Source organism: Lipotes vexillifer, unplaced genomic scaffold, assembly GCF_000442215.2.
Source record: "Lipotes vexillifer unplaced genomic scaffold, Lipotes_vexillifer_v1.1 scaffold382, whole genome shotgun sequence".
Lineage (NCBI taxonomy): Eukaryota > Metazoa > Chordata > Mammalia > Artiodactyla > Lipotidae > Lipotes > Lipotes vexillifer.
Genome location: NW_006780611.1, coordinates 4325479 through 4339255, shown reverse-complemented (window position 1 = coordinate 4339255; position 13777 = coordinate 4325479). Strand labels below are relative to the sequence as shown.

At 55.9% G+C, this 13777-nt stretch overlaps 1 protein-coding gene across 4 annotated transcripts in view; it reads left to right on the top strand.

Moving 5' to 3' along the window:
• Positions 1-13777, top strand: part of FBLN1 (fibulin 1) — an 83656-nt gene that overhangs the window by 42431 nt on the left and 27448 nt on the right. For 2 of the 4 annotated variants that reach the window (XM_007453910.1, XM_007453911.1), the window contains exons 13-15: positions 103-222; positions 1094-1225; positions 3015-3138. In XM_007453910.1, the coding sequence (XP_007453972.1) occupies positions 103-222; positions 1094-1225; positions 3015-3138 (376 nt within the window). Of the gene's footprint in view, positions 1-102; positions 223-1093; positions 1226-3014; positions 3139-9637; positions 10090-13777 lie in introns of those variants that run through there. The other 2 variants (XM_007453912.1, XM_007453913.1) reach the window with 2 other exon arrangements.

Below are 13777 nucleotides of genomic sequence, written 5' to 3'. Positions count from 1 at the left end.
TGTGTGTGTGTGTGTGTGTGTGTGTGTGTGTGTGTGTGTTAACTTGAGGGGGGTCATGGCCCCGCCAGCACTGAGCGGTGACCCCGGGACCCTCTCTTTCAGACGTGAATGAGTGTAGCAGCAGCCCCTGCAGCCAGGAGTGTGCCAACGTCTACGGCTCCTACCAGTGTTACTGCCGGCGAGGCTACCAGCTCAGTGACGTGGACGGGGTCACCTGTGAAGGTGAGGGCTCCCCACTCGGCTGGGGGTGAGAGCACCCCCCCTCCCCTGATCCCCATCCCCTATCTCCTTCTGGCTGCCGGATGGTTTGTTTATTTTTCCCTCTAACTGAGATTTATTTGGATGCCCTTTGCCCATCGTTGAGAGTGAAGTTTGTAAAGGGGCAAAGCCACTCACAGATTTTTCTTTAGTAAAATGACAGGTGACAGTGGGGATCGCCATGTGTGCCGGGACCTCGAGCAGGGCAGTGGTGGGTGAGGAGGGGCCTCAGGGGCCGCCCACGTCTCTCACTCGCAGCTCTGCCTCTGGCCTTTTAAAAGCCCCTCCCTGGGCCTGGACCATCCTCTCTGTAACATGGAGGTTAAACCCACACACACCAGGTTGTCAAAGGATGAATCCAAATGGTGACTCAGAAGCACTTCATATGTGCCTGGCACAATGTAGGTGCTCAAAGGATGACTCCTGTTAAGATTATTACTGTTTCTATATAAGGTGTGTTTCTTATTAGCACATTTATAATAATCAGCATTAGGACGTAGCCAGCCAGGGCACCTCTATGTGTGTCATTCTGAAGCCCTGGGCACTGCCTCCTGCCACCAGTTCCCCAGTCCCCCTCCTCCCCTTCCATGTGCACACGTCACACCATGAACTTGCCGTGTGGCCCTAGGCTAGGCTCTTACCCTCTCTGGGCTTCAGTTTCCCCTTCTGGCATGATGGTCTCTGAGGCCACCCCAGCCGCAGCACTTTGAGGCCCCCCGCGCTGTGTCCGGCTTGTACTGTGTGGCTGCTCTCCAGGCCGCAGCTCAGCCCACCACGGGGAGTGTAGCCCAGCCGGGGTCCACACAGATGCTGAGGGTGGGCTTTGCCGTCACAGACATCGACGAGTGTGCCCTGCCCACTGGGGGCCACATCTGCTCCTACCGCTGCCTCAACATCCCTGGAAGCTTCCAGTGCAGCTGCCCCTCGACCGGATACAGGCTGGCTCCCAATGGCCGCAACTGCCAAGGTGAGCGGGGTGGGACTCCCGGGGTGTCTCAGGCCGGCTCGGGACTCTGCGGTGTTGGGGGACTGAGGCCTGGCAGCCACACCACAGACGGGATGCGTTCAGAGAGGGGACAACTCTGCATCCTGGGTGTGTCCTGGGCTTCACGGGCACCCTGGTCTCCCATACCCAGGCACACTTGTCCGCCGGGGGTTCTGAGCCTTCCACCCTGCCCTGGGCCAGCCCCAAGAGGGCCCGAAGCGGGGCTGACAGCCTTTAGGAAGATGCCCACCATGGAGGAAACAGGACATCAGTGCCCGGAAGACCCCATAGCATGGCACTGCTGTTTAGTCTTTCGTTCAGTCACTCGACAAACCCAGGCCCTGCTGGGTATTAAGGGCAAAGCAGTGAGCAGACGGCGCAGGCCTCCGTCCCAGGGCGCTGATCCCCACTTGGCGAGGGGATGGGCCTGGTCAGGGTGTGTGACAACCCAGAGCTCTCTGTATTTAGGGACACTGGCTGGAGGATGCCGCGGGGGCCCGGGGGTCGGCCAAACGAGGGATGAGCGACATCCATCCTGTTGTACTAGGCTCCCATTTCTAAGAACACTCCAGGGGTCATCAGCGTCCTGTAACCGTCCATTTGGTTACTGAGGGGGGGGGTGCTAAGTAGATATTTGTGAAGGGGCGGCCCTGGAACGGGCGCGTGGGCCTCACCTCCGGGAATGGCCGCAGATGCTGAGTCAGAAGTTGGCTCTGTTCAGCCCCTCCTGATGAGTCGCCACATGGGGCTGGTGGCCCAGAGGCTCTGGAGGGCCCGGGTCCTGCAGATGTCCTTTCTGGTCATGAAGAAGATTTGAAGACTGATCAAAGGCGGGCAGGAGCTGTGGCGTTTCCTGGGAGGGACCCGCTCAGCTCGTCCAGAGCTCCGGATGGAAGTTGCTCTGTTTTCACATTTCTGACGAAGCAGATGACCTGGCCAGGCGCCCTCACCGCAGCCTGGGGTCCTGCCAGACACAGTGAAAACACATTCCTGAGCCTCAGCCTTTGAGATTGGGGAGTGCTGTTTTTGCCACCAATGGTCAGGATTTGGCATCTCTTAACAGATGCCTCTGGCACGGTGACATCCCCCGGGCCCACCATTTGGCTGCTCTCGACAGTTGAGGGAAGGGGACGGCTCCCCATGTCTAGGGTGACCTTGTGACATGCCCCAGGCTGGGTTCCGGTCCAGCCCAGATAGTCCCTGACTTTGGACACTGGGCCCAACATAGAATCCCTTTAAGCCTCAGTTTCCTCGTCTGTAATATGGGGCTAGTGGCTTCTGCTCATTCCCTCCTAGGATGTTAAAAGTGGCACGTGAGGTAAGGCTGATGCAACTCGGGAGCCTCAGAGAGGCACTGGCTGCCTGGATTTAAAGCTCGACTCCGCCACTTACAGAATGTGTCACCTTAGGCCAGTCACTTAACCCCTATGGCTCTTCCCTAAAGTGAGGATAATAACAGTACTTGCCTCATTTAATTATAATGAGAAGCAGGTGTTTCCTGCAAAACACTTTAAGGGCTGTCATATAGTGTTTGCCGTTACCATTATTATGCTTACTCCTGGGATTGTGAATAATAGGTATATTAAATATAATCTCCTATAAGTAAAAACGCTGGCACAGAGCTCTGCTCCAGAGAGCAGCCAATGGAGGGCAAGGATGGCCTGAATCCCCCCCTGACCCTGGTTGATGGGAGGCCTGGGCACCCCTGTCTGTGGATGGGGATGGCTGGGGGGCCTTGGCCTTCACCGTGCTGCCTTGGGATCTCCTGCAGACATTGATGAGTGTGTGACCGGCATCCACAACTGCTCCATCAACGAGACCTGCTTCAATATCCAGGGCGGCTTCCGCTGCCTGGCCTTTGAGTGTCCCGAGAACTACCGCCGCTCCGCAGACACGTAAGTCCCTCGGTCCCCGCGATCGTCTGTCTGTGTTGGCCTTCCTGGGGGCCCGACTCTCGGCCTGGGCGGGTAGTTAATGAGCCGTGGCCTCCCACGTGGGTCTTGGGAAACTCAAGGATCCCTGGTTCTCAGGCGCCTAAATGCCAATGAGACTGGTTGCAGAAAGTGAAGGTAGTGACCTCATATGGGCTCAAGGTGGGCAGGCCTACTCCCAGACCCACCTGTGCATGGAGCCAGGCAGAAACCCTGGCCCTTTCTTTCCCTGGGGTGAAGCCTTGGGCAAGGGACAGCTCTCTGGGCCTCAGTTTCCTCATCTGTGACATGCAGATGGCAGAACCTGCTCTGACTCAGGTAAAGGTAGCGATGACTCTGGGTGAGCCGACGTGACTTGTTGGGGTGTCATTGTTAGATGACCCCACCTGAAAGTCAGATTCTCGTCAACCCAGTGACGGCGTGGGAACAGCACGAAAGGTTCTGTGTCCTCAGCTTGAAGCTGTGTGTCCATATGTCACTGCAAGCTCACTCACTCTCAGGCCACCGGGATATATCCTGCTGGGGTGTCCAGGAGCCCTGTTCCTCAGGGAACAGTGAGGACCCTCTGGTCTCGCCACACACGACCCCATCCCTTATTTTATCAGATGGGTCTCCTTTCGTGCCCCCGGCAGTTGTTTCAGGAAAAGCTCCACAGTGGGAGCCAATCTCAGGAGCGTGGATGCATGACCCCTTCCCTCCAGCCCCGGGAAGTGCTCAAAGCCAGCACACAGCCAGGCTGCCTGGGAGTCGGCCTCTTGGCCTTGGCCCTGGTCAGTGCCATCTTGGGCGGGGTCCCAGGCCCCAGCGTCCACTTGCTGTTCTGGTCCCGCCTCCTGCTGGCCGAATGCCAGAGCAGGAGATGCTCAGACGGCCCCAGTGTTCTTCCCAGCATCGGGGGTGTTCATCCCCCGGCCTTGCGGCTCCTGCCCCCCCAGGTCGTCCCAGTTTCCCCAGCGGGCGTGCTTGTCAGGTAGGGAGAAGCCACTTCAGAACTGGGTTTGCCAGCGTTCCAAAGAGCCTGTGGGTTGTGCAACAGCTAAGTGGGCAGTCTTGGTGCTCCCCTGAGCTGTGAAGAAAGATCCGTGTCCTTAATTTGAGGCTGCACTGCTGTCTGTCTGCATTCCCTTGCTCCCAGGACCCTTGTCTGTGTCTGGGTCTGGGGATTCTGGAAGACTGGCTGATTGCTCTCCACGTATAACACACACAATCACGAAAGCAAAAGGGGAGGAGGCTGCCCTGTGCAGGGACTTCATGCCTCCTAAGCTGGGGGTGGGCAGGCCGGCAGGCTAGTGTCGGGTCCTGAGGCTGTGGCTGAAGATGCCCCCTGCCCCCCACCGCGTTGATGCTCATTGTGGAATCCTTGGCCGCCCCGCAGTGCCAGCGAAAGTCATTTACTTGTTTGGGGAATGTTCACCGTGAGCCTACTGTGTGCAGGCACCTGGGCAGACAGTGGGCCCACAGAGGCCCCCCATCCCCTGCTCTGAGCCCCGGAGGAGCACATGCAGAATGGCAGTGGGCAGAGTGCAGGGGTACTGAGACCAAGGAGGCTCCCCCGGCTCCGGCAGGGAGCACGGTAGGCAGGGGAGCCTGGAGTCCTGGCTGTGAATATGGGGTATTCAGCGAGGAACCACGTTCTGCTGACGAAGGGATTGATGCTCCAGGGCCTGGTCTGTCTCCGTCCCATGGGTTCCTCAGCCTGCCCCCCCAGGGGATGATAAAGAGGGGGCTCCGTCATTCTCTGTATTAAAAGAGCAGGAAGTGAGCCCCTACCCACAGTCAAGGTGAGAGGGAGAGGATGAGGCTCCAAGCAGCCCCTCCAGGGAAGACTGTGGCCCCGTTGACCAACATGCCGCTCACCAGCGCCACCCAGCGGCCGTAGCAGAGGCTGGGAGGTGAGTGGAGCTGGGAAAAGGTGTGGTCCCCGCCCTGAGGGTCCTGACTGAGCCCCTGTGGCCGTTCTCGGGTCTCATGGAGATGCTGTCTGGCACTGAGATGAACGATCTGGCTTTGCTGTCCAGCTTGCTTAGGTTTGCCTCCTAAGCTCAGTGCGTTCCAGGCCCCTTGACCTTGACCGTGACCAGGTCCCGTGAGCTTCTTGCTGTAAAGGGGGCGGTGATATCGCCCTCCTGGCTTCCTGTAGGGTGACCTGCGATTGTGGGGCTGAGCCACCTCCGTACCGCTTGCTCTGAGTTCAGCCCTGGGGGGTATGGATGGGCGCCCCAAGGCGTGTTTTACCGCCAGTATGTATGGATGGAGGGAAGGTGGGCCCTGGTGTCCGGGTTGGGCCATGACCTGGGAGGCCGCCTGGAGGAAGAAGGAACCAGGGCTGGGTCCCTTCCTGGCTTCCGGGCCTGGCTCTCCTGTTCCTCGGTGCCATGACCTTGGGTCTTGGTCACCCAAGGGCCCTTTTTGCCTCTGTGACACAGTGCTGACAATACCTGCTTGTCAGTGCCTGGAGGATTGGCAGTAACGCCCCACATGCCCAGCCCACGGCCAGCATTGGTGCCCAGACAACAGTGGTGGTGAGAAGGATGGCAGCTGGCCACCCTGTTCTCTCATCCTCAGAATCCAGAGGTTCCTCAGAGCAACTCTGCAGCCCTTGCTCTGCTGCTGACTGTGTGCCTGTGGGCTGACTGTGTGACTGGCAGGTCTAGGGTCGCTCAGCCCTTAGATGGGAAGACGAGACATGGGTTCCTGAAGGGCTGTGTGGTCCTGGGGCTGTGCCTGCTGCACATGGGAATCTGTCTAGTTACAATTTCTCCTTTGTTAACCCTGTTGAGGTAACACGGACCAGCCAGGAGCCCAGCGTCAGGCACAGGAAGTGAGGGCCGGGCCTGGAATCCCAGGTTGAGGGGCCATAGGGGGTCTCATCCTGGTTGCCTCGTCCCAGTTGGGGGGGTTACTCTGGGACCACAGGAGCACCGCTAGCTTAGGGTGAGCACGGTGACAGGTCACTGACACGTCATGTAGACCGATGTGGGCAGGACACAGGCCAGAGCTCCAGGTGAGGAGGGGCTGCCCCTCTCTCAGTACCGCAGACCCCTCAGACTGGAGTTTTCTACTTTACAGCCCTTTTCCTTCTCCACAAAAATCTTCTTAAAGAATTTACTATCTGACCTTCGGAAAGCAATTTGTAAAATTTAAAAAGGTTGCATTAGGAAGGACCCAGTAACTGGCACTTCTGAGGTTAACATTAAGGGAGCCTTAGGCAAGAATAGTAACTGGCACTTCTGAGGTTAACATTAAGGGAGCCTTTACAGGCAAGAATTGAGTCTCTCTCTCTCTCTCTCTCTCTCTCTCTCTCTCTCTCTCTGTGTGTGTGTGTGTGTGTGTGTGTATGTCTCTTTGTCTTTCTGTCTCTGGGCCTCAGCCTTCCCTCTCTCCACACAGCCTCCTTCTGGCCAGTGGTAACTGGAACATGACCCAGCAGGCTGGGCCGCAAACCACAGGGCTGGGCCTCACGGACTGACCAGGCTGTTAAGATCCCGAACACACAATTCCCTCTTCCCCACAGGAGGAATGTTCAGTGTCGCAGAGCCTGGGGTGGGACCGAAAACATCCTCTTTACCCCCTCGGCGGGGCAGCCCCCTGAGACCCGGGGTCTCGGAAGCCAGAGCGAGGCTGGGCAGCCTTGGCTGGGACAGCTGTTCGGCCCCAGGCAGTAATGCGGGTGGACAGAGCAGGTGAAGCCCTGCCCCGGCCGTTTCCAGGGGCTTGTGTCCAGAATGACAGGAGCCTGAAAGTCAGGGAACCACCAGCAGGGACGGCTGCGGGCATCAGACAGCCCAGGGGGTGGCCAGGATGGCCATGCCTCCCGAGAGAAGGGGCTGGCCTTGAGGACCTTTTTTCTCCGGCGTGTGGTGGCCTTCAGTAATTGCATTTTCATGGAACTTGGGGTGTCCCAATCAAATTCGTTGAACTGAAAAATCGGGGCACATTGTTCTGTCATGCGGGTCGAGATGGAAACCAAGGTGCGTGGTCCCGGGGGTCCGGGCCTCCTCTGCTCCGTAATGGCAACGGCCCCTCCTCTGTCTAGACATACCGGCTAACAAAGACTTCGCTGCCGTCCCCAGGCTGACAGGCAGTTTGCCAGAGGCAATTGTTATGCTTTCTGAGATGTTTCAGCAGATACCGGGGAGAGCAGGATAGGATAATTGATGTTGGAACTGACCAGGAAAATCAGGCCCGTATTTACTCGTGTGCAGGTAGAAAGCACGTAGGTGTCGAGCTGGTACTGGAGACGAAGCCAGAGAGCCATAGCCCCACCCTTGGGAAGCAAGCAGTGTGAAAGGAGCCAGGCCCAGAAAGGCCCAGCGTGAGGAAGGACTTGCGGGCTCTGCTTGGTGACCCTGGGGGGTTGGGGGTGGGTGGAGACCATCGAGGAGGAAGGAGTATCCAGATCTCTGGTGTGTGATACCAGACCTTCATGCACACCTCGTGTTCCCTGCCTTCCACCCATGCCGGGTTAATCCTCTGGCGAATCAAAATCCTGGCCTTGGATATGGGAAACGTGGGAAAACTTTAACGCACATGAAGGAGACCCTGGCGCCACCTGCTGGCCAGATCCACCAGGCCCTTCCTGAAGCAGCTGGGCCGTGTGTGTGTGTGTGTGTGTGTGTGTCTGTGTGTGTGTGTCTGTGTGTGTGTGTACACACACAGGCTTTGAAGTGAGACAGGCCCACTTTGCTTGTGGCATTTAGTACAGACTGTGGAGTCATGGACAGATTACATGTCCTCACTGAGCTTCGTCAGTAGAATAAGGAGAACTGGGTGGGACAGTGAGGTGAGCTTGGGGAAGGAGAAACCCCGATGCGCCCAGCACGAGGCCAGGCCCCGTCCCTCGGTTTCTCCACAGTCACCTGGCACACTCCCAGCTGGCCTGGGCCTGGGTGTCTCTGGGGGAGGGGGCTGCCCCTCAGCGGCACCCACGCCCACCTTCTTTCCTCCGTCTCCCCCTGCCTCTGAGCCCCCTGCCATTCAGGACCCTCCTCTTTGGTGTTCCTGATCTCCACACCCCTTTACTAGCGTGGAGCTCACTCTCAGGGCTGCCCTTTCTAAGAGCTCAGAATGGTAAATGGCCAAGTAAAAGAAAGGATTTTACATCCTGGATGTAGAATGTAAAAAGAGACAGCGCTCACAATAAATGCCAAGTGTAAATAAGTCCTAGTCACCTAACAAGAGGCATGGAAACTAAAAAAGTTGAAATGGAGGCATGATAGAAGACTAGGACAGTAGATGCTTGCGGTTGGAGAATCCAAACACAGTCAAGATGGCAGAACTTCCTGGGACACATGCTCTGTCAAGTCCCTCAGGGCTCCGCACCTTGGCACTGCTTCTAAGGCAGTTGCCTTCAGAGTGTGATGGGCCTGGAGTTCAGGAGGCAGAAGATAGGCCCTGTTCTTATCATCTCACAGGACATTAGAACCTGTCCCCATCCTGTCACAGGACGTTAGAACCTGTCCCCGTCCTGTGACAGTAGGTTAGAACCTGTCTCCATCCTTGTACAGGAAGTTAGAACCTGTCCCCGTCCTGTCACAGGAAGTTAGAACCTGTCTCCATCCTTGTACAGGAAGTTAGAACCTGTCCCCGTCCTGTCACAGGACGTTAGATCCTGTCCCCGTCCTGTGACAGTAGGTTAGAACCTGTCTCCATCCTTGTACAGGAAGTTAGAACCTGTCCCCATGCTGTCACAGGAAGTTAGATCCTGTGCGCATCCTGTCACCGGAAGTTAGAACATCTCTCCATCTCCGTCTCAAGCCCTGGTTGGCCCTGTGGACACAGACAGGGAACTGGGCCTTGAGCACAGGGCTTAGTGAGGGAAAACGGGGAACAGACTTCACTGCCTGAACACAAATCTAGCTTCCCCACACACTCTGTGACCTCAGGAAGGCCACTGACTCTTTCAGCCTCAGTTTCCTCATCTGAAAAATGGCCCTCAGCCCCCCATCCCCATGCGGTGTGATCACACTAGCGGAGGCGTGATGACAAGTAGCCGTGCGCTCTGTAAACGGCAGCAGCCATGCTTGCCGGCGTGCAGACACTCACTTCGGGGGTCGTCTCCAAGACCCGCTCGGGAGCCCTGTGTCGCCCTGACCACTGTCTGGGTGAGGAGCCAGGAGCCTGGACGACACTCAGAGGGCAGGGTGTGCCTGGTGAGAACAGCCCGGGGTGGGGCTCTGCCAGTGAGAAGGGGACACACCTCGCTCCAGGCACGACCCTTGACCCCAGCCACCCAGCGCCCCCTGAGGGTGTTGGAAGAGGCTAGTGCCTGAGCCCGCGGCCCGGAGGTCCCCGGCACCTCCCACAGGTGAGTGAGGGGTGCTCTTCCCGTTGGCTGATTGGCCAGAGGGGCGGCGGGAGGCCCCGCCCAGCGAGCCCCCGCTTCCCCGCCCCCATGCTCTGTTGTTTCTCCGCTTGCTGAATGGGCCCTAACCCTCTTTCTCTCTGTCCACTTTTCTTGCAGCCGCTGCGAGCGCTTGCCTTGCCATGAGAATCAGGAGTGCCCCAAGCTGCCTCTGAGAATAACCTACTACCACCTCTCTTTCCCCACCAACATCCAAGTGCCCGCCGTGGTTTTCCGCATGGGCCCCTCCAGTGCCGTCCCCGGGGACAGCATGCAGCTGGCCATCACCGGCGGCAACGAGGAGGGCTTTTTCACCACCCAGAAGGTGAGCCACCACAGTGGGGTGGTGGCCCTCACCAAGCCCGTCCCCGAGCCCAGGGACTTGCTCCTGACCGTCAGGATGGAGCTCTCTCGCCACGGCACCGTCAGCTCCTTTGTGGCCAAGCTTTACATCTTTGTGTCCGCAGAGCTCTGAGCACGCGCTTTGGGCCGTGGGGGGGCCCCCTCTTGTTGCTTTCCTCACCCTCCCCTCCGGGATCCGAATAAAGGTTCAGCGGGCGATCCCACACAGCATGGCTGGCGTGCCTTGGTTTTATTTGGCGTGGTCAGGTGTCTCTGTGCTTGTCCCTGGTGGGGAGGGGGCAGCCGAGCAAAGCCTGGCGCCCCCAAAGGTGACCACGGAGTGTTTTCCGTGAGGGGTGTGCGCCCAGGAGCCCCCGTTGGTGGGACTCACAGCCCACGCTGCCAGGGAGCCCAGGCCCGGAGAGAACGAGGCTCGGGTGTTTCATTTGACGTGATTCTCTCTCCTCCGCTTGTGTTTAGCCCAGAGGACGAGGTGACGAAGGCCCCCAGGGTTGATTGACCTCCGTCCCGTCTCACTTCACAGATGTGGAAACTGAGGCCCAGAGAAGGGGAGGGACTTGGCCAAGGAGACGTGGGCCATTTGTGGTAGAGCCAGGCCTCCTGGCCCCAGCTTTGTTTCCTTACTGTGTCACCAGGAGCTGAGCCTTTAACCGACGCATAAAAGCTCTATCGTGAGACTCAAACCTCCCTTTCTGTTTGTCTTGATGGGAAGCCCGAACTTGTGGAAAAACACTGAATGCGATCGCAGCATCTTGGATGCATCCCTTACCTAAGTGAGGTCGGTTCCCTTCACTAAGGTTCTCAGCTTCGTACCGGGAAGAGGCAAAGGACAGCACGATGAATGTGCAGCTCATGGGAACCCCCTAAGCCAGCATCAGGTCCTTCATATGCGTTGCTTCCCATCCTGTGGGGCGGGTGTTTCATCCCAAGAGAGACTCAGAGGGGACGAGCGATTTGCCCAAGATCACACAGTGGGTATTGGAACCTCGGTTTGCTGACTACACAGCTTTGACTCTTCCACCATGGTCCCAGCCAAGTCCCCAACGTGCCTCTCAAGGCTCTGCATCATTTAGTGCTAATGTCCATCTCCAGCCTGACCTCAAATTGTTCTCCCTTCACTCACGTCCCTGGAGCCACACTGCCCAGCTGTTTGCTGCCTCAGGCCGTTTGCACATGCTTTTGCACCCTTGGCCTGAATGTTGGTTAAACCTCAGCCTGTATGTTCCTGTCTCAGCTGGGCCTCCCTTGACATCCGTTGGTTATGTTTTCCTGTCAGTCTTTCTCATAACACTGCCTTTGTGCTGCTCATCACAGTTTGCAGTTCCTATTTGTTTGTTTTGCTTTTGTCTTCCCCACCATCCAGAAGGCTCCATGAAGGCAGGGACCAAGTCTGTCTCATTCAGTGCCGTGTCGCTAGCTCCCGGCAGGGCCTAGCGCACAGTAGGTGCTCTACCCCTGTCTGTTGGGGGAATGGACGACTTCCTGCCAACATTGCTTTGCATGTCTAGCATTTCTGTGGCTGCTGGCGCTGTTTCCAAGCAGAAATGTGAAGGGTAGGCAGAATGTCAAGAGGAATCAAGTAAAGGTTACTGGAGGATCCTAAGGTCCTTCCTACAAGTACATGGAAGGAAAGTGGGGAAGGGGCCCACCTTGCTGTCTAGTGGAGAGGACGGGTATACAGTTAACACTATGCCCAGTGCCCTATGACAGAGGCAGCAGTTAACTCGCCATGGGAGCACACGCATGCTCCTAGCCATTCATCTCCAAGCCCCCACTGTCTCCCAGACCCCTCTCTGAGCATCTCTGGTCTGGAATGGCTTCCAGTCTCCTATCTTCCAAGCTGAAGCCGGAGGACCTCTCTGAAGGACCAGTCTGGTTATGTCCCTTCCCTCTTTAGAAACTTCTATGATTCTTCCACTAGCAGATGAAGCCCAACTCCCTTGGAATGGCATTCGAGGCCCTGCCTACTCCAGCCTCTGCCCATCTTTTCAGCTACATCTCCCTCCCCCTCCCTGCTCTAGCTCACCCCCTTGCTTGTGTTCCAGCCACGCAAGGCTCTTGTCCTTCTCTGCATGCACTTTCTCTGGGCTTTAGCATGTGCCATGCCATCCTCCTGCAAACTGCCATTCTCCCTGAAGTCATGTCCTCAGTGAAACCTCTCCTCAAGCTGAGCTCTTCTAGCGCCGGGCGTACTCCATCAGAACAGTTACCCTATCATTACTTTTTATCGTCCCCCCTTCTCTGGGCCTGTCTGAAGGCAGGGTTTGTATCTGTGTTCTCCACACTTTCAGAATGTCTGGCGTGCAGAAGGAGCTCAGTAAACATCCGAATAAACATGGATGGATGGATGGATGGATGATGGATGGGTGGACAGTATTTTCAAGGTTTAGTTCAAATATCACCTCTTCTGTGAAATCAGCAAGACACAGCAGGGATTCATCATGTATTCAGTTATTCTTTTATCATAGTCCAGATTATTCAGGCCACAGAAGCACTTTTCCCATAGGAGTGTTAAGATTGGGGGGGGGGAATTCTCAGGGGCTTTAGAAGCCAGAATCCCCTCTGCAACGTTCCCACCAACTGACTATCCAGCTTTGTTTGCACTTGCCCTTGTTTGTGGAACTCCCTGCCTCTTAAGGTTTTAGGACACCTCTGATGTTTCTCTCTGTGTACCTGAGAGCACATGTGGGGATGATATCTGAATTACCTGCCTGCTCACCTCTCTGCAGTTCCTTGAGGCTACTTAGCAGTATTCCTGGATCATCCTGCTGAGATCACACAGTGCAGAAAAAACAAACCAAGCCAGCCAACCAAACAAACAAACAAACAAAAACACAAGAGTTTTAATGTCCTCCTTGCCATTTACTAGTTCTGTGACCTAGGATAAGTCATTTGCGTTTCAGAGCTTCAAGGCCCACTTAATTTTGAACATTATGTGAAGTTACTTACACATGAGGCAGTGTCTGGCATGTGGTAGGCAGTTAATAAGTGTTGGTTTCTCCCCTCATTGGAAGGTACTTGAGTGTTCATTTGGATCTTGATTTAAATGGGGAATCAAAGTTCAGAGGGTTTGTAGAGCTGCCATCACTTCCGACTCCTGGACCTGTGTGTGCACTTTTTTCGGGGGGGCTGCGCCAAAAAGCACAGTGTGCTTTGTGGCTTGTGGGATCTTAGTTCCCCAACCAGGGATTGAACCTGCACCCTGGGCAGTGAAAGTGCAGATTCCTAACCACTGGACCGCCAGGGAATTCCCATGTGTGTGCCCTTCTGACTGTCACTGTACTAAACCAAGCTCCCAAGGGTGGAGGATAATAATTATAATTATCATTATTATACTGATGAAAATAATAACAACTATGACAGCTAACACCTGGACACTGCTGTCTGTGAGCCAGGCACTGTGCCAAGCATTTAACTAACCCTCATGGAGCCTAGTGAGGAAAGTGCTGTTATGATCCTCATTTCACAATGAAGACATCGGGGAGAGAGAGGTTAAGTAACTTGCCCAAAGTCCCAATGCTGATGTAAGGTGGGCCCGGGGTTCAAACACAGGCAGCCTGGCTCTGGAGTCTGCTCTCAGAAGGGCAGCCCCATGCTGTGAAGGGGGCAGGATACCGGGATGAGTCAGTGCTCCTCAGCTTGCTACTCTAGCCTCTTCTCAGAAAGCCCTGCATACCAGCCCCATTCTAAAATTCCCAAGTGAAAAACAAAACATTTTATTAGCTAAGGAAGGAGGCAGTGTGGTGTAGAGGAAAAAACTGTGAAGGTTAAATTAAGTGATGTGTGCAGCTGTCCAGCAGAGACATCAATGAGGTCTGAAAAACCACTGTGAACCACGCCTCTTTCTCAAATTTCAGGAAAACTAATTTCGCATAAAAATGATCAACTCAAAAGTAT